At 34.4% G+C, this 21,515-nt stretch overlaps 1 protein-coding gene across 2 annotated transcripts in view; it reads left to right on the top strand.

Annotated features, from left to right (window-relative positions):
• The first annotated feature begins 3,762 nt into the window (after window positions 1-3,762).
• The window catches only part of LOC105835267, a 29,261-nt gene continuing 11,508 nt past the window's right edge, over window positions 3,763-21,515 (top strand). Inside the window, exon 1 of one of the 2 annotated variants that reach the window (XM_012678378.3) lies at window positions 3,763-7,268. Coding sequence is in view for 1 of the 2 variants with exons in the window: in XM_012678377.3 (XP_012533831.1) it covers window positions 17,118-17,277 (160 nt within the window). In the remaining variant the exon portion in view is untranslated. Of the gene's footprint in view, window positions 7,269-15,317; window positions 17,278-21,515 lie in introns of those variants that run through there. The other variant, XM_012678377.3, reaches the window with a different exon arrangement.

The following is a 21,515-nucleotide window of genomic DNA, read 5'->3' as shown; positions in this document are numbered from 1 at the left end:
ATAATACGATTACACATCATTCCTCCTCTTTTTTATTATTATCGATTTTTTTGCCAATTTCCAGTCAATTTTTCTGCCATAGAAGGGTCTATATAGTTTTAAAATTCATGTATAATTAGCGAATAAAAAAAAAAAAGTTGTTGAGATAAGTTTTATAAATCTTGGAAAAGAGAATAGACGAAGAAATGATATATTAATTTGTCGGTTTTACTAGAAGCTTTGTGCTATTTTGTTACAAAATTATATATCATAAGTTGCCTATACTATTATTTATGTCGAATTGTTGAAAATTATCATTAAAAAACAATGTTGCAAAAATGTACGTGTGCGCGAGTATGAAATCAGATCGCTTTAAGATCACTTAAAGGGATCGCGTAAATCTCGGCAATGGATATTGCAAAATTAACGCGATGCCAAGTAGGTTTAGCTGCTGGTGGTATCGCAGCATCCGTATGTGCTCTTTCCACGAATCATCGATGGATACGCGTGCACTGTAACTTGCACGTACAAACGGATCAACGATGAACGTAACCAATTTAGATCCATGGCTCGTCTCTCTGTACGGCCTATAATGGCGCGTGTTATGTGCTTCGCTGCACTTTGCATAGTAATTGCTTTGTCGACTTAGATGGAAATATTTTCCGGTGATTGTTACGTTACGTATCGATGATCGACAAGACGTTTTTCGAACTACACCAAATACGACATATAACATATATGTGTGACATTTTTAATAGTATATTTGATATTTTTATAATACATCTTTTTACCGTCTTACAGTTTATTAATTTGTTTATTTGTTAGTTGTATTGTGTGATTGCATCTAATGCTACACGTATAAGTAAATTATTATATCGCTTTATATTACGAAGATTGATAATCGCAGAAACTAAATTACCAAAGTCTATAAATGGTATTATGACAATACGAAGATGACGATTTTATTTTTCATTGCAATTCTTTATTTGGAGAATGAGTCTTGCTTCTCAAATCGAGCATTTTTCCCCACGTATAACACCTGCATATGCTTCCCTCATTTAATGTAAAATACTGAGAATAAACGCAAAAATGAATAGCAAGAGAACGCGTTAAATATAGACTGTGCAATCGAATTGTTCGTACTAGCGTGTCTCACACGATAATCATAAATTACGTTGTACGTGCTCGATGCCGAAAATGCACAGCCGGATGTACTTTAACTCATGGATATTAATGACGAGTACTCCATGACCATGAGAGCTCGTCTGACTTAAGTCCGACAGATATCATGTGCGTAAACAAATAGCCAAAAGTTATCCTTATGAGATGCAGCGCTCATTAAATTATCCCCCTTTTCCTCAGTATGTTCCGCATTTCGAACATCAACGTCACACTGGTGTCAACAAATCTGTCACCCATCTGTCTCCGTGTCGCTCTATACGATAGTAACTCGCAGAGATAACTATGATAATGTTGTTCAAAATCAAGTAGATTGAGATAAAATATGATGTGTACGATATACACATATAGTCCCTAACGTATCAATAAGTTTTTTGTGACTAAACTTGAAATTTTTTAATCCCACAAAGAAACGTATTTTACAGTTTTAATTTTATATGCGCATCTTATAGCAATTTTACCGAAAATTAATGCACACATATGTGAATTTCTTATAAATTTTAGTTTACATTTTTTGTGTGCAATTGAAAATAATTGTGCATACTTTAATGCAAAAATGAACAGTAATTAAAAGTAGCTCTCCCAATTTTCTTTTAGCTCATTTGTAACTTGGACTTATTTATTTTTTGCTATCATAATACGAGGATTATAATACAAGATAAATTACAAGGAATAGCAGTTCTCCATTATTAATCTCGAATTGGCTAATCTCTCGTAAAAACTCTTAATGAGATTTAATAAATCGTAGCGAAATAGGAGATTGCCGTCCTTCGCACGTGAACCGCATTAATCACGGATTGGCTAATTTTACATCGCAACGGCTGATTCTGTGAAAGTCGGGAAGTCGCGTCTGGCAGAGCGGAAACGACAACTCTTCTGCGAAGAGAAGACGCGACGCGATTGCAAGAGATCCCTCATATACAGGAACTCGATGAAATTTCTTCAGCCACGCGGAATTGAAAGCTGTCGTTTCCAACTCGATAACCAGAGTTTTCGCGTATCGAAAGTTATAGGGAAATCTGGTACTTTTATCTTATTTTTATGCGTGTGAAATTTATTAATCTGTTTTTTTTTTCGAGACAGTTATTTTTCTTTTAAAAAATACATTTAAAACATTTTAAGATTGGGAAAGTAAATGTAAAAGTAATGGCAATTATGCGAAAATTGTTTTCCGAACACTCGTTAACGTTCACCGAGAACTTTGATCTAGGGCTCGTCACTTAGCATCGTGAAAGCGCGAGTAAACGTACAAAGGTCATTAAAACGGTTAGGGATTCGCGTCACGACTTGTCCTCGATCGGTATGCAAGTATCAAGTATCTTGTATCGAGTTGGCTTCGACATTGAGGCAGTTAGACGTCTCGAAAGCGAATCTCAAAGGTTGTCAGACAAAGTCTGCCTTGCTTGAAGCGTTTCTAGTCTATACAACTGTATCTGTTCCGATTATACATACTTCATTTAGTGCAAGCAATAGTACTAGTTGTAGCGATAGTAATAGTTGTTTTTGTAATACTTTTAAATAATAGTAATTTGTTCTCGAGTAACAAAAGCAAGTAGCAATTTTTTTAAGAAGAGGGAGAGTATCGTTTATAATTCACGAAAATGTTGTACGAGAGTTTCTTACGCGCAAAGAAAATGGCCAGTTGTCTTCTAATTGATACTCCGTACACTAACTTGTTATTATGCCATCATGCAATCGACATTGACCGCAATGACTACGGATGTGGCTTTTCGTTAATTCCGATGTACTAGAAATTACCTATAATTTGTAACGTAACATTCGATATTGATTTCGTTATCAAAGTTTCCATTAATTTCTATTAATCATTTTATTATAACTGGTCTAGCCATGCGATTAACGCGATGTGAATTATGCAATGTCATATCGTCGTGCCACAATAAAAATTAGTTGCCAGTATTTGGTAACAAAAATAGATATTTGTCGCATTAAAAATACATTTCGTAAATTTAACATTTTCATAACTTGCGGACGCGTAATAGCTTTTACACAATCACAAATTTTGTTGCCGTTTTATTTTCTATAATCACTGATGTGCAGAAACCTTTCCATTATTTTTGCCTAAAGTGTGTCGACGGTTCATTCGATGCTGAACTCTTTTCATCAACGATCCGTAACGCTCCGTGCGAATTAATATCGTATACCATTAACTGTCGTGAGAGCAATGAACGATAAGATTGCTATTGTGGGACTCGAAATAGTTGGCGTGTGTCCAACATAGGCGCCTGGTTTTCGCCCTGACGCTCCACGTCTATCTTTTTCTTTTCGAAACTTTAACTGCATCTTACACCGTCTAATTTTAAACTATCGAGTTTTAACACTTTGGCTATCATGATCTTATGGCTGGTTTTACTATTTATATCTTTCTACACACGCATCTCACGCAAGATTTCTCTCTCCCCTCTTCCTTCTTCTCCTTCTCCCCCCTCTCTCTCATATCGTTTGTCAATTCTATAAATACAAATGTTTATAATATTTTTCTAATCAGTTTCAGAAAAATATTTTCCAAGTTTAGAATAAATACAAATGTACAATAAAAAAGAAGCATCCGGCAAGATATACTGTATATATGTACATACGTGTGTGTGTGTGTGTGTGTGTGTGTGTGTGTGTGTGTGTGTGTGTGTGTGAAACAGAGATGTATATCTATACTTTAGGTATTTTCTCAAATAGCAAGTGCATGCATATACTCGTAGCTGGATATTGAAAATAAATTGCCTTTTCTATCCTGTAGCGTGTGGAAATTTTTGGTGGAATGAGACACAAGCAAAAAGCGTATTTTAATCGTTATTGCGATAGTCGGGACGAACGTGCAGTCACTGCATGGCAGTCTAATAGTAGCTTATCGTCGCCAGTTTATTTCGCCGTCGCGCGATCACTCACACCTGTCTTGTGTCTGAAATGCACTTGATATGCCTCTAGAAATGGTAATTTGTCGACGCGTAATAAAACTAGCGTGCGGAACTTGTAATAGAACTTGCGCGCGGTTTTTTCGCTCCGTTACGTCACGAAGGTCACTCTCGAGAGTGACGAGAGTGACCGCACGGAAGATGGTAAACGGTCCGTTGCTGTTAGGCGCTTCTCTCGCGCACACCTTCTCGCCACCTCGAGGGAGTGTGTTCGCGCGTGCAATCGCTGCATCGCGACCTTGATGGGCCGTTGCCCCAAGATCTTTATGGAGACAGGCGTTCCGTATTTCTCTCCGGTCCAGGAGGCGCCACACCGCGCAACGGCCGAATCCATTCCCGCACGTTAGGTCCGCTGCTGTCGAAAAATTAAAAATATGCCATCTCACACGAGGGCGCGAGGCGGCAAACATGGAGAATGCCGAGAAGGTTCGTCAAATCTTGTTTGAAAAATAAAATTAAAAGCACGTGCTCGCGTGGGGACATGAAACACGTGGAAACGTATGTATATGTGTATACCGCTAAAGATAATTGTTTGATTACGCGCCTGGTTACATAGTCGTAGATTTATCATCTATTCTTACGTCAGTCACAGTACAATCTTGGTTTTAATTAATTAAAAGAGTAACACTCTAATTAATTACCAACACAATTGACAACACAAATATAGCACAACGCGTTTGCCACGGTAACGTCATGTAATAGATAATGAGACTAAACGACTTAAAGGAAACTTGAAAGCAGACGGGTTGATAAAATAAGTTGAACAAAGAAATTATAAAAAATCAAGTAATTTTTAGTTAGATTTACGTAAGATCGCGAAATTATTTCGTATCTCATGCCGACGCCTCTATTACTATCGGCATTGACGTCGAGCGAGGAAGTTACGCGTCAAATATGCATGCGAGCAGCATCGCTTTCTCCAAAAGAACTCCTCTCCGTTGTGAGCGTGAAAGCGAGACTCACCCTTAGAAACTTAGAATCCGCTATGCGATCCTCGCCGCTTCTCGCGTCACGCGTCGCACGTCGCACGTCGCACGTCGCACGTCGCACCTCGCACCTCGTACCTTGTTCTCCGATAACGCATTCTTGTAACGCGAGAAATTTACGCGTAAAGCTGACGTGAACATCATCGTGTATGCGTCGAGCGTTCAGTAATTACCTAATGTTGTCAAGCCGGATCTCGACACTCGTGTGTATCATCTCGAAACTTTGCATCATCCACTTTTGTATTTGAAATCTCATTGTCAGTGAAATGCAACTAACAAGTTCTTATGTAGAGTTGGCCGAGTTTCGCGCTTAGTAATTTGTAGAAGATTATTAAATCATTAATAAAATTTATATTAAAATATTAAATCATTTAATAAGATAACATAACAATGCAATAAAAATCCAAGCTAAAATAAACGAGATAATTCAACATTGATCTTACGTTATGTAAATACTTCGTATATGTTCGTCTTGCGTTTGTAGTCTGTTATGTAAGACGGTCTTTAAGAAGCAATGGTATTAAGAGAAATTAATAGAAATTTATTCCGCAAAATTGAATAGCTGATGCTAAAAGTCAAATGAAACGTTTGAACATATCCGGAGGTGTTCAGTTTTATTTAGATATTAATATACAATAGAACGATGCAAATTAACTTATCGCTTCATAATGCTTTACTTATTGTTAGAAACCTGGTTGCAATATAGGACTAAGCCTGTTTCTTTTATTTTAATAACTTTAAAAGAATTATACAAGTCCATCATTTATTTTCGAAAACAGTATCTATCTGTTCGATCTCTGTCTTACGATCGAGAGTCATCAAAAGAGGATACATTTCAACGTTTGCGGCAAACGAAAAAGTATACCTTTAATGGATCTTGATTTGACGCATGCAACTTGCAAATCTATTTCACCTTGTGTTCCACTGAGTGCTCGATTTAATTGTTAGCACGTGTATTTAACGCCTTGCGCAATTCTTAACCGACATATCCAATTGCGGTCGCGCGAGAAAAATTAAGAGAGCCAAAGATAGATCTTTGCACACCTTACACGGCGGTGAGATCCCATCCGCTCATAAAGAGAAATCAACGTACGCGTTTCTCCGTTCTGAATATCGTGTTTTTTTTTCCGGTTATTACGATTGGTATCGTCCAAGTTGCACCACCTTAACGCGAATGCAAATTGTATACAAAGCGTTTTCATTTTCAATAAATTTTACTTGTAGTGCGAGTAAGTTGTTGACATGAAATCGCATTTAATTCTTTGATGCATGATATAAAAGACGATTGATTCTGTAAATATCGATTTTCCTTCTTTTATTATTATTTCATTGCAAAAAATGCCTTTAAAGTAATCGCATTTTTACGTTATCACGATACGTTTCTTTTCAAATTTAATTCGATTTTTATACTACGGTTTCAATATTTTATCCTTTAAATCACATGTAACAAATGTCATTACACGCAGATGTTTATTATCGACAGAATAGAATCGGTTTGGTTTAATATTCGCGATTGTCGCGTAACACTTAGATATGTTAGATTAGAATGCATTCTGTACATTAAAGCAAAGCGAGCGAGGCAACCCGTTACGTTTGCGTTGAGATGAGGCGTAGATTGCAGGAAGGCCTGCATCAGCGTTAAAGTGCATTATAGTGTCCTCGGTAGCGCTCGGTTGTCCTAATTCGGTCGTCGTCATCGTCGTCACGAAGTGGGCCCTGGCTGTCTACAGGACGTGCAATTGCATAACGGACTCAATTGCGTGTCGGTCGGACTTATTGTTAGACTGCGGCCCGAAATTCGGTCACATGCTGATAGCGCTAATAACGCCAAAGGTCGGCCGAAATTATAAGCGCGCTCATGCACCATTTATTTCGGAACGCGCTATGTGCGCGCTCAAAATAAGAACGGTTCACGATACTGAAGTCTTCTCGATTAAAATTTAAAATATTAAGTACTTTGTTATTATAAATTAAAATACATATTTCAAGATTAAAGGATCACATAGTGCGACAGGCTTCGACATTGTGTGTGTGTGTGTGTGTGTTAAAATTCTTATTTATTACATATATTTTCTAGCAAATTCTAAATATAAAGTGATACACAAACAACGATTTATTTTGGTACAATTCATTCGTCCGTAAGCAGTGACACTGACAAAATCACAGTCTGAAGCGCTATTACAACGTAACTATTCATGTAAGTAAAAATTTTGTTAAGATCCAATATTTAAATACAAGTTAATACTAATATAATGTCCATTCGAAATTGTTAGCTATAAATTATTGACCGAATTCTGACCGTATTTCACATAATGACATTAACAATTTAAACAAAGAAAAACCGAAATAAAAAAAGAAAAAAGAATATTCCGATTCATTCTCAACCATGTTGCTAATCATCATATCGTTTTTGCGCTAATATTAATTTTATTATATATCTAATATTACTCGACTTTAATGTAATTTTTTTTTACTGAAAATCAGTTAGGTCGGAACGTATCAAAAGTATTAATTTTACACATAACGTTTATCGTCACATAACCGAAAAATTAAATAAATCGTTTGATGAATGTGACGTCATTTCGAAACAGTCATGAGCGCGCTGATAGCACTGTCAACGCATTTCGAACCGCAGCCTTATTACGAGTAACTGGTAATTGCGCCAATGATGTTTCTGGGACAAAGAAATCCTTTGCACTGCGATTCTGATTTAAATGCGCTTAAATTGGCACATCTAAGCCGATTCTCAATCAAAAGAAGGTATTATACATACACGAGGATACGAGGTTCGATATAACGATAAGCGTACTCTTTGATCTTTTGTATAATAATTGTGAAATAAAAGAAGAATTTCAAAATCGAGTCAAATAAAAAATAATAATTTTAGCGAGATAAGGAAAAGTCTTTTTACAATCGTACATATCTACTGGCTTTTAATCTTTAAAGCCTACAATATAAATGTGTCCTTTTTGAACGCGTTCAGCGCCTGTTAATTATAAGCGTTTTGTTAACTAAACGCGTTAATTATGTATGATGTTAGCGTCCACCTATTAAGCGCTATGCTAAATTTCTCATAATTTCAAGTAACGTAGTATGAGAAAAAATATTGAAGGGGACAACCAGCGTGACATTCGAAAACGTGGCATTGGCTTGGCCTTGCACGACTTTGTTCCAATTGTTTGCGTAAGAACAAGATTGAACCCGGAGCTCTTTGTCATTGCTATTTCAACGACGTGCAAGACTTATCGTGAAAATGGAAATTTATCCTTGTTGTTTTTTCTCTCAACAACTCATTTTTGCTGTTGTTACTTTTTTAACTTTCTTCGACGTATTTCTCTTCACCGGATCGATTTTCGAAATACGCCCGCGATCGAACCACGAGACCGAACATTGCTACAAGGCGAGGGGAAAGCGCAAGGCCTGTGTATAGTGAAAGAGAAAGGCCGCGGGAAAGGATATGTACTATGATACCGGTGACTCGATCTCCTCTCTTGGTGCATCAACACGGTGACCTTTCGTTGTTACGAAAGATTTAATACTTACGATTAAATCTTTGTGCCGTGAAGACAGACAAAAAGAGAGAGAGAGAGAGAGAGAGAGAGGGGGGGGGGGATAGACAAATAGAAAGAAAGACATTGGTGATATCGCACGACAAGACAATCGATGGCATGATCGCATTTCCGTATCCAGCTAATAAAAAATAATGAATCGCAAACTTTTTGGAATTGTCAGAATATTCATTTACATAACTAATTGTATGTTAAAATGGCCATTTTCTTTAACTTAGACAAAAAAAGTTAAATCTTACAATTCTGTAAAGACAATAAGATTATATGAATATGTATTTTAAACTTAGAATTTAAATTTAAATACATATTATTTCTTAACTAATCTGAATAGCTTGTATGTTGTAAGGTTAAAGAACAAGAAATTCATTAAACTTATTCAAGAAATTTATTTAAGAAATAAGCTGGCAATTACTTGGAAATTCTATTTCTCAAACTCTCTTTAAACTTGTGAAACTCTATTGTTACGTTGCTAATGTAACTATTTTTGAGATAAAATTTCAATTAAGCATGCTTTCATCAAACATGTCTCTCAGGACCCACGATCTCATGGAAATGAAAGTAAAGAAGGTGACGGGAGAAACATGTTCATATAAACGAAAAGGAAAGATTTCATTACAAATATTTAAATACCTGGATGGAGGTATTCAATGACATATAGTATACTTGCGTAGTGCGGCGTCTTCTCGTAGTATAAGGAAAGGTTACGTAATTTCACGAAGGACAAGAAATAATTTTTTTTGTCGTTTTGTTACTATTCCATCGGTAATGAGTATTATCGATAGGAACCGGTTTCTAATAGTTAATCTTTTATCTGTGCTTAACTTATTCGCGTCTCAATAACACAGATAAAATGTTAACCGGTTAAAAAATTAATCGTGCGCATACGCTATCAATATTTTTTTGTAACCTTTGCGCGTTAGCATCAAGAATCCCGATGAAAACAAAGTTTATTTGTTGTTAAAATCTTAATAAAATATTTATTGTTTGTTAATATATTGGCTCTGTGAGTCACTTAAAATTTCTTATTAAAATTTTGTGAAGACTTGTAAATATACTTGTAATTGATGTTTGAAGCAATTAAGCGTATAGGAGATTTATGTCATTTAGCTTTTTTATTTAATATATTATCGCACTCTATCTATATCCAAAAATCCTTGATTTTAATGATCAATGAATTTAAAAATAATAATAAAAGATATAATTTCATGCTCGGTGAATACAAAAATAGGACAAAGTGAGTTCTACAAGAAACGTGGTTGAGAAAATTTTATAAAGGTTACTTCGATAAAATTCCGTTTTTTTTTTTAACGTGACTGTTTAAAGAAGAAAAATACACATTTTCGTTGTTTCTTTATATAGCTTGTCAAGTCCTTCTATCACTTTTAATTGTTGATTAACTCCGACCGTGGATTTATCAATTTATCGTTGATAGCGATTGCGAATATGTCATTTTCGCATAAATGTTCTTTCAAACAAATTTACTAAACGACGCATGCAACGCGCCGATAATTCAATAAATGCCGATGACGACCGGGATCGGGCCGGCATTAATTACGTTCGTAAGTTTTATAGATAGAAATGATGCGAAAATAGTGCTTTAAATAATTTATTTCTGATGTGCACTTAAGGGTGATAAATAAGGGTGAAGCGACCGCGCAGAAAAACGAGCATGAAACTATTAAATTATGGTGGCCGACCGACCTGTCGTTAACGTTGGTGATTCATGATGTTAGACGAGCGCTGAGAGGATAACGCTCTCCACGCATGCTGACAGTAGGTATCCTGTGAATTTATGACTCGTGTTATGATAAGAACGCGCGTGCGTTCTTTATAATGAGGTACAGGTTAACGTGCGGTTTAAACTGTATTCGTGTCGTAATATACATTTTTAGACTACATCTGGTAAGTAGAACTTTGATTATCCGAATTAATGGAATATCCTATATGAACATTAAAAAAATTAAGTTTGAAACTAGAAAAATCGAAGTAACAAAAGCAATAATAGTCACAATATTAATTATCTTATAAAACAGATAATTTTCATAAAATGAAGCAAAAGATTGTGAAAACAGGATTAATTAAAAAGTTATGTAAATTTAATTTCTTTAAAATTGTTAAATGATATAATTTTTATTAATTTTTAATTAGTAATGTGCGTGAAAGAGCTTCGCAAATTACCGTATTTTTATTGTTTTTTTTTTTTGCAAAATTTTATTCAATTTCCAATTACTATTTGAAAAAAAATTTACGATTTAAGCCAGATTTGTGCTTGCATATTGTTTCTTATTGTTCCGGAAGTGTACAAAATACATCATTCGAGATGCAATCGGAGCGTGCGATCGATTAGAAATTGAATTGAAATTTACTTTCGCTGCCATTGAATTTTTTGTTTCCGCTATCTATACGGTTTACAATTTGTAACCATCACTAGCTTCTAGAGAAACGAACAAAAATTTTCGCTCTTATTTCTTTATTATTATTCAATATGTAAATATAATTTTTTGATTGGTAAATGTAAATTTGTTACGTTGTCTTTTAGGCATTTGTTTAATTTTTAAATTGTGTTCTAAGATATATCTCTCTCTTACAATACAGAGATAAAAATAAATCGACTTCTTAATGTTTATCTGCATTGTTAATTAGTGTACAACATATGTACAACATAGGTTTTTTAAAAGTACATGTAAAACGAAGATGTGCTACTTTTTAGTATTAACTCTTCAATAATTATTTGGTCTTTTGTTTGCAATAAAGCGTCTTAAAAAGGTAGCAATGTTTAATAAATTGTAACAAACATTATTTAATTATTTTAAATATTTCGATATATAATATAAAATATTTATAATATTTTGTAGGAAAAAGAATTTGCTTCTCGTTGTACGGTATGCGAATGTCGCATTCCGACTGCGCTTGCTATTAATAAAGATCTTAGTTAAAGATTCTTCGCAAGGAATTTCGCAAGGACGCGTTGAGAGATTCGCGTATTACGAAGATAAAATCTATCCGTGGATAGTCATCACGCACTATGAAGAAGACTTAATGATACTTGCAAAAAACACGAAATGACATCATGCTAAATAATGACAGTTATATTGACAATTCCGAGGCCATTTGTTTCAGCAACTACTTTTCTAAATAATTTGGTTAATTTTCTTTCCAATATCCTACTTACGAATGCAAAAGTTCCTTGATCAAATTGTCCTCTTAGATGTGTTGAATAAGAATAAAGAAAGGCATGTAAGATAGAATTTTTGTAAAACGCGATCGTTGTGATTGCGATTAATTCGTGCGGATAAAAGGAGATGCAATCGCGGCATGATCAACAAATCGCGCAAAATTGCGCGATTAACGACGGTCAATCAGTTGAATTAACGATAATGATAAACGATTAGTTAAACAATAAATGTCGTAGAATCAGATCAAAGAGAGTTATAAATCAAGATTAGTTTTTGGACGAGCAATCATAAAATCGTTTTAAACCACAATCGATTTAAACGATAGATAAATTGTTTTACAATCATAAATGTGCTACTATTTCTATTCGATTCACTTTCATTAGATCTTACTTGTAACATATATATTTATGAAATGAACTCATTGAATATAATAACTGGTTTTTTAATGAGTTGTAAAATAATGGTTATGTTCAGCAGAAAAGGAAGCAACTGATTATTTTATATCTGGCAAAAAGGACAAGAACCAATCATATTAAGGAATCTTACAATGTATTGCAAAGCTGCTTTTTCTGTTGAACGCAGTCAATAATTTTGAGATAATTAAAAGTTATTTTGTTTTGCAGTTTTAATTATTCTTGTTTTTGTTTCACACAAATCTTCAATTTTTATAACACATATATTATAACTTGTGATATTATTCTTAAAATAAATTCACAAATTTATGTATAAAATAGAATACACATAATAATCAAATGTGACATCTTTTCGACGGAAGGAATATATTGACTGATTCTACAAATTACGTGCGATATAAATGATAAATATTTTAATAATCGAGAAATTAATCAAAAAGTATTCTTGTCACTCTTGTTTGAGTGACAAGAATAAAATTATTTGCACCTTTAAAAAAGATTATATTTTAAGCACATGTTTCCCGACACGGATTGCATTTGCGCTCTATCCCGCGATCTACATTTAACCACGATTATTCATGATCCTTAATTCGCAAAATTATGAAGCTGCTAATTACAGGATAAAACTGTCGTTTCTATCACACCGTGGTAAAATATTCTGCTTTTACAAGTTTCTTCGCTTTGCCGCATACTTAATTTGAACTTTAGTGCTCATTACATTCTTAATTAAATTTCCGTAGCTCAATCTATTTAATTATCATGCAATTGTTAAACAGAATTTACTCGAAAACATAAATGTTAGAAAGGATTGGCGAACTCATCTGCATGCAAAAGCGATATCGCGCGCGCAGGAAAGAGAAGCGATATCGCTTTTGCACGCGTTACGTTGTTATCGATATGTTGATGCATATTGCAAGTTTCATCGGTATTTCAGGTTGCATAAAGTGCGCTTCAAGCAAAGCTTTATCGTTGCATCTCGTTATGTGATATTCGTGTCCTGTGTGTTGGTAATATTTTGAAAGTAATATTAAGGAATATATGTACAATAACATAAGTATCGCAAGTGTTAATTTATGGGGGATATTTTCTAATTTATTTTGTTTTGTTTTGTAACAAAGTTGAGATTTATACATTTATACATTTATACATTTTTCACTAACAATAGAGAAAACAGAATAATAGACCGAACAATGAATAATGCATCTTTTATGCGATTATCTATTTCGTTTGTTTAATTTCTTTTCGGTTATTCCATTGAGAATACATAGTTAAAGCGAAACACTGATAATGAGTTACGAAATAATATCAATGGCAAAGTAAGCGGTACAAATTCTTAAAATGTATGGTCCACTTTTATAAATCCTCGATTGCTTATGCTATTGTAATAATACTTGCTTGTAATTCTTTTCGCATATCAAAACATCTTTCTCAGATGAATTACGACATCGTCAACGAACGGTTTCTTCGAGACGAACGTAACGAACAGTTGAGCGTGAATAATTACGTATCCTGCTCTTTACCGTTTGTTAATATTTTGCAATATAAAATTGTTGTTCGATAAATACAATCGATTTATTAGAGAGAATGGAGAATTTATTTGCTGACGAATGCTTACTGAAACCGTTAAGCTTTTAATCTGCTTATCGACTTACGCTAATGACGTAAATCATCAAGTATTGTAATAACATATTTAAATATGCTATTATTTAAATGATTAAATAATACAAGTATGGAATTTTTTACTTTTTATGTTAAAAGTGAACAATAATAAGAGCAGTATTACTATGAAATTTACATTTATTTATAAGGAAGTAGTTTGTTTTATTTAAAAAAATTGTGACTTGGCAAGACATTATAAATATAATACAGATTTCAATTAAGATTAGTTATCTTACGTCAGTTGTTCTGATTTAAAGATGAGTATGTATGTACATTCTGGGTTGTTGTTGCTTAGGATGTGTAACTTTATCATCGTATCATGTTATATTAATTTTTTGTCTCTATTGCAAAATGTAATATTTTTTTTATTATAATGTTGAGCATAACACGATTTAATAATATGCAAAATATTGACAATCTAACATAGGATTTAGAAAATAATGATTTTTTAATTTCAATTTCAAATTTAAATTAATGGAAAGATTGAATATACATTTTGTGAAATATTGCGCTGGTAGTTATTGTTAAAGAGAAAATATCCAGCCGTGATGATGCTGATGTTAATATCGAGGAAATCCCTTGAAACGATTATTGTCTGTAATGACGATCGTGACAGCCATGTCCCAGTTGCAAGCTTCGCTTGCGGACCACGTGCACTCTATTGTTCCTTTCGTTGGGAAAACCTTACCTAAGCTATATCCTGTCATTTTTCTCCAACAAAGATTCATGGATCGCGCGATTGAAAATCTGGCACGCAAATGCAATTTTATACATAAAAAATTGCTTGCTTCAATGTAATAAATTTTATTATATTAATTAATAATAGAAAAAGGTTATGACATGGTTTCTCTCATGCGATTTGTTCTTGCAGATAGACAGATGATGTTTTATCCTTTAAATTCATAGTTGAGAAAATTCGGGATTATGATTTCTTCGTTGGTTGTTACATAGGCCGTGCCTAGGAATCTTTTACTTTCGTACATATATCGCATAGCCTTCCCATATATTTACAACGATTAGATATATTCGAGCCGAATTCGCAATATGCAAAGTGACAATTTTTTGATGCAATCAGAGTTAATTATAGTCTGAATTTCTGATGGCGCGTTCACAATTTTGAGAAAAGTTCAATGAGCTATTAAAATTTCTCTCTATAAGTCTCGAACAGAAGATTTAGAATTTATTAATCTTTGCCTAGTGTAGCAACATTAGATAACTTATTAGATAATCACAGAAACTATCATTTTTTAATTAAACGATTTTTTCTAATACTTTGTAATGTTGCATTATTTTTTTACTACATAAAAATGTAATAATATTTATATAAGTAATAATAAAAATATAAAAATTGTTGATATTTACACACACACACACACACACACACACACACACACACATATTTGTTATATATAAGACACACAACAATTTGTTATATATAAAAAGATTTGTTTATTAGAATTTAGTGATTAAGTCTATTATGATTTTATTGTCAAAATTTAAAAAGATTAATTCAGAATTAAGACAATAATTAAGAGAAATTTCAAAGTTTTTAAGGGTCGAAAGAAAGAACTGGTTATTGCATTCGGCTGTAATAGATAACGACGCAAAGAGTTTCTTTAACCACTTAGATGATATCTCGCAACAATTTGTTAGATAAAAATGAGATTCTTGAACAACAAAACATTGACTGTAAGTATTTTGAATAAAATGGATGACAGATTGAACTTTTCTGTTAATATTACAAAATAAATACTAAGATAAAGATCGATAAAAACTATTTTTTATCTTTATTTACTATTGAATTACTGAAGAAGTAAAAAGTAAAAATCGCTTTTTTAAATAGATTTTTGCGTTTACTATTAGCCCTAGTCTACAAGAAGATTTAAGTTTTAAGCCATAAGAAATTGATCAATCACAGTCAATTTTTATAAGAATATTCAATTGTGATTGGTCAATTTCTTACGGCTTAAAGCTTAAATTTTTATTGTAGACAAGGCTTTACTGTTGCGACTTAATTGATGCTCTGTAAAGCTAAAGTCATGTACATGTCTGCCATGACATGACAAAGACGTCAGTTCTTTTTCGAACTTATCGGTGTAGACGTTGCTTCCTTGTGACTTTCCATATGTTCCCCAATACCCTCAAGTCCCGGAGGAATCTCCCTTCCCATCGAAGTCATGTAAGTTGACCAATCGACCACTTCTCTCTCTCTCTCTCTCTCTCTCTCTCTTTCTGTCTCTGTCTCTCCCTCTCCCCAAGCTCCCCTCTCGATTCTCGAGAGGGCCCCTAGTCGAAGACTTCGTCTGGCGTCTGGCGGCAGTTCGGAGCGAGACGCCGACACGATATACGACGAGTATTTTCGTCCAAAATCTATCGAACTCCGGAATTCAATTTAATTTTTTGTTATCGTGTTTTCCGTTATTATTGTATATAGACAATTTTATGAAGTAAAACTGTCTCTTAAAATAAATTCTTATTGTCGCGATTGTTGTGGTGAACATTATGATTTGGAGAATGTGTTGGCTGCTGATGTAGCGGTGCGCGTAATAGGTCTTTGCATCCTTATCCTTTCGAGTAGCGAGCAACGATCAGCGACCGGCGACCGGCGACCGGCGACCGGCGATCGGCGACCGGCGACCGGTGACCGGTAATCGGTCTCTAGGTGCGGCATTTTAATATCTAGTTTGATCAAGTGACCGAAACGAGGATAAAGAAAGATTGGTAAATCCAAAAAGCTGATCGTATTTGATTAGAAAGAGTATCATGTTACCATTATCGCGATCTTCACGAAGAATAAGTGATAATGATCGAAAATTTGCGTGTGCTCCCGCGAAGGATCGTCCAGTGTTTAAAGAATCGTAAAAATTGTAAGTTTCAAGTACATTGAGAGCTTGCTTTCAGCTCTGTTCTTTCTATTCAGGCACGTCACATTCATCCGGTGGCAGCAACAGCAGCCGGTTACGCACGCACACGTATATACATATATGTATATACGAACATCGCGAGAAGAAAGCGCGTCCGGTTTGTGCTTTGTCCTTTAACGTGTGTCGTTTTCTTCGGGAATATCCAGCTGTAGCAAAAGAAAAGATAGTGATATTACATAGTGATCACTGATGCGTTCTTCTCGATTTCAAAGTGGATCAATCAGAGATAAGAATTACGAAAAGAAACTGCGAGATGACATGATACGTAGCCACAACCAAAGAAGAATGCCGGCGTGTTGACGCGGATGCGTTCCTCTTCCCCTGGCGAAGGTCGTCATCGAGTGTCACGAGATGCGACCCAGGCATCAGAACATCATCCGGACGGGTTCGAACGCTGGCTGGTAATCGACCAGGCTGTTCTGATGATCACCGCGATCACGGTCGATTCGTTTCTCCCTACATCTCGTAAGTAAAAACAGTGGCTAAGCATCATCGGACATCTGTGTTCTGAAATGCGGATCGATTCGATATCAAAGTAATATCCCGTTGGAGAGTAACACTATTAAAGTTTTTATTTCACATGGCTGCTTCGCATATAACGGTACTAGAATCCGCTACTATCGAGACTTAGTTTGATAGGTAGGATTATTATTCTTGATGTTCTCGTAAAGGTGTCAAATCTTGCTAAAAGTTTCTTAATTTGTACTTATATATACTTTTTCATCTTACTCGAGACTTCCGTGGAATGTATTTCTTTAGATTTGTTCTCGATGAGTGATCAAAAGCTTGACAAACTTACATGTAATTCATTTTTAAAAATCTTCACAATCAAAGAGAGAGAGAGAGAGAGAGAGAGAGAGAGAGAGAGGGAGGGAGGGAGGGAGGGGGAGGGGTATATAAATATATGTTACGCTAAACATTTAATCAATATAAAAATAAATTTAGTTAGTTTAAAATAGGAGCTAGAAATGTGTACGACTTACGAAGAATTCACGTCGTGACTAGTAGCCGTAAGATTGTGTACGAAATTGAAATAAGATTGTGTACTGTACGAAATTCTTGTGACGCAATCAAGTATCGGTCATCTGACGATTTCGTGAACGAAGTGACTGCTTAAAGGAATTACCGTTAAAGCGATCGTGACCTCGATCTGCGTTTGGTGGATTCTGTATACGAATCCGCGTTTCTGTAATTATACATATTCAAATACTTTAATTGGAATTGCTGCGTTTCGATAGAAATTAATATTATAGATTTAAAAAATTATCTTTTTTGTCTTAATTGAAAGAAATCACACTTATTGATCGCCCTTCTTTATGACTCAAAAGTAAGATGCATCGAAGGACATCGATTCTCTATGTTTTTTTTCTGGGAGAAATCGGAAACTTGTGCATGCATCGTATGCTCGGTGCATAGAATTTCGTCGAATACCGTTGATCGCGGACGCACGCTACAAATTATGAAAGTGTGTGAAAGCTTGGAGAGGAGCTAAATACATGTGGCTCTCGTTCGATCGACGATCACACGGCTGTACGGTTTAATGACCTAATTCAATTGATTTTAAATATAACGTCAATCAAAAAAACAAGCAAAGGATTCAATTTCCGTTAGCGATAAATAATGAGAACGCGCGATAAATGCATGCAGATTAAAACAGCATTTTACCATGTTAATCGACAGATTTTATAACGAATAACCTTGGTGTGTCTGTAACAATCGATAGCGGAACAGACTTTCATTCGTAACAATTTTTTTTATTTTTAATGTTGTAATAATTCTCTCTCTCTAATATTTTTTAAAAATTTCGTGTTTATTTTGAGATTTGCTAAGCAATCCATTCATCATTTTATCGTCAAATCATATCTAATTAGTTATTATTTGTTCCGCTACTTTTAATTTAGCGTTGAGTAATTAATTCAACTATCGAAGGACAAACGCGATCTTCACGCGCCAGATTATTCTTATGTATAATTTACGCTAGATGCGAACAAAGGAAGTAGGTTACATTGATATAACAATAATATATAATATATTATGGCGCAAGAGCGAGATATAATCTGTCAAGAAAATTATAATATACTACGTGATATTTGTAAGTGTCGATGTAATGATACAACTCATTATAAGCATCAATGGTTATTAACGGACAGTTCACGTTCACAAACATTAAAAAGTTGTGATACACGAAATATGTACAAAGAAATGATTGATATTTATAAAACACAAAATACTCTAGAAGTCTAAATTATATTCTTTCATTAAAGTGAGCAAGCTACTAATTGCTTCTAATCCTAAAGATAAATGCATTTTACGCATTTCCAAATAATATAATTAAAATATTTCCATAATTAATATAATTAAAATATTAAAAGCAGGAATTTATAAAATATAACTGCCTAATCTCACAGAAGCATGGAACTTTTAATAAATTCGTTTAATCAATATTTACAAATTAAAATTAAGACTCTAAATCTTTTATTTAAATAATTTTATGAGTATTCTTTTTCAATATTTTTACAACATTTATTACGATGCAGTATAAAAAATCCCAGTCACCTTATTAATTCACGAAGGCTAACTAGTTTAACTCTTTGGGAATTATTTAAAGATATGCGATTATAATTAAGGTTGATATTATCTTTTTGAATAAGAGTATACAGATGCAATTGGCTGATTGATAAACGCTCGATATACCGCAACCACGGATTGTATATTTGTTTCGATCACATTTTCGGGGATAATGTGTAATCTTTGTTCGCGTGGAAAAAATGACATGTGTAAAGATTAATATGTACAACTAAACTCAACTCCCGGTTCTGTTCTTGGTAACAGTTGTACAATAGTATCACAACATGTAGCTGAAGCTAGCAGCCAAAGGCAGCAACCAAACGTCGAGCGGCCAGGGTGAACGTCATATAGGCGTTTCCAGAAGGCACCATTCAATCAAACGTTAAAAATTCCCTGGTTATGAGAATTTTAACAAACTTTGAAAAATTTGCATAGAGTTTAGTCATTATAATACATAATCGATCATTTGTGACAACACTTGTAATTTACCAATTGTTATAAATTTTTTAAACTAATTTTTATCGTTCTCCGCGCCTCACGCCTAAACGCAAAATACGATTTCCTTCAAATTTGGCTGGAAATATCTTTCCGTAACGCACAATCGACTGATCGATCATTCGCGAGAGGACGTGCATTTTCCTAATTGTTATAAATATTTTTTAAATTAATTTTTATCGTTTGGAGCCGTGAAACCGCTACTCGTCGTCCTCGTCGTCGGCTCTGGGTGCGGCAAAAAGCGGTAATGTATTTTAATTTTACAAAAAAAAATCGCTGCATTATTCTGGTAATCAACTATGTTTTGCAAAAATGCATTTTCAGAAAAATTTGTCATATACGGTTAATTAAGTCGTTCTAGACTTCAAAAAATATTTTCGTAGAAATTTGAAGACAGCGTTCCTTGTATTTATCTGACTAACGTAATTAACAATTTAAAAAGTATTAAACAATTAATAACGATCGCGAATGAAAATCTCATAACCAGGGAATTTTTAACGTTTGATTGAATGGTGTCCCCTGGAAACGCCTATATGACGTTCGGCCCTGGCTGCTCGGCGTTTGGCTGCTGCCTTTGGCTGCTAGCTTCAGCTACATTATCACAACCTCACATCTTCGATAAAATCGGTCGTAGCACAGCAGAAACGTCACGTTGTGTTGCATATTGCATTTTCACGTACATCATTGTTGAATAATATGAATATAATTACGTCTTCACGTACATCATTGTTGAATAACATGAACAGAATCTTTGAAACGCAATATTAATTAATTTTTCATATCTAAAACTATCGACAGTGAAAACTGCTCTTAGAGGTGTCACAATTTATAAGAAATCCTACATCTTTTATTATAATTTCTTAGAATTGTGTCATAAAATTTATATAAAAATGTTACATGACTTAGACAATCTAGATATTGTTAGCAAAGACGTAACTCGAAATAAATGCGCTGATATAAATCTTTATTATTATTATTATATTATAAGAATATGTATAAATAAAGGTATTCAAACGTGAAAGTATCATTTTCATCGCGAGAAAGGACAGCTGTCGAGAGATATTTTGAATTTCGTGCGTGCAGTTATCGCAATAGAAAAAAAAAGATCGCTCGATTATACCTCCTGCGTCTGAGACTTGCGCCTTTCGTCGGATAAAAACGATCGGATAAAAGCTGAGTGGCACCCATGTCGGTCGAATCAAGATTGCACACGAGAGAAGGATCGTGTGCAGTTATCCCTCGACGAGATGATGACGTGCGTGCGACCTGCAATTTAAAGTGCCATTTGCTTCCTGTGGTAGGGAACAACGTCCTCGTTTCGACATTCAATGCAGTGCCGTTAAGTATTTACGTATAACCGGCTTAATTGCCACGGCATAATATGAAAAGTGATTCACTAAACTACGCGTTTATGCGCAAACACATGGTCGGTAAGGAGGAGAGAAAAAGGAAGAAAAGACAAGAGCGATACAAGCTAAGAATAGAGCTTTATCGGAGCGTGACGTCCTCTAGGCCGCAGTTAAAACAAATTTTAGAGACATTGAAAAGTCAGAAAATGGGATATATAATAAATACAAGGATAAAGGATAAAATACACGACAAAGAAGCACCTATGCGCGAAAGTCTACAATATTGCAGAT

The sequence above is a fragment of the Monomorium pharaonis genome, chromosome 9 (assembly GCF_013373865.1).
Source record: "Monomorium pharaonis isolate MP-MQ-018 chromosome 9, ASM1337386v2, whole genome shotgun sequence".
Taxonomy (NCBI): Eukaryota; Metazoa; Arthropoda; class Insecta; order Hymenoptera; family Formicidae; genus Monomorium; species Monomorium pharaonis.
This window is presented reverse-complemented; position numbering and strand designations above follow the sequence as displayed.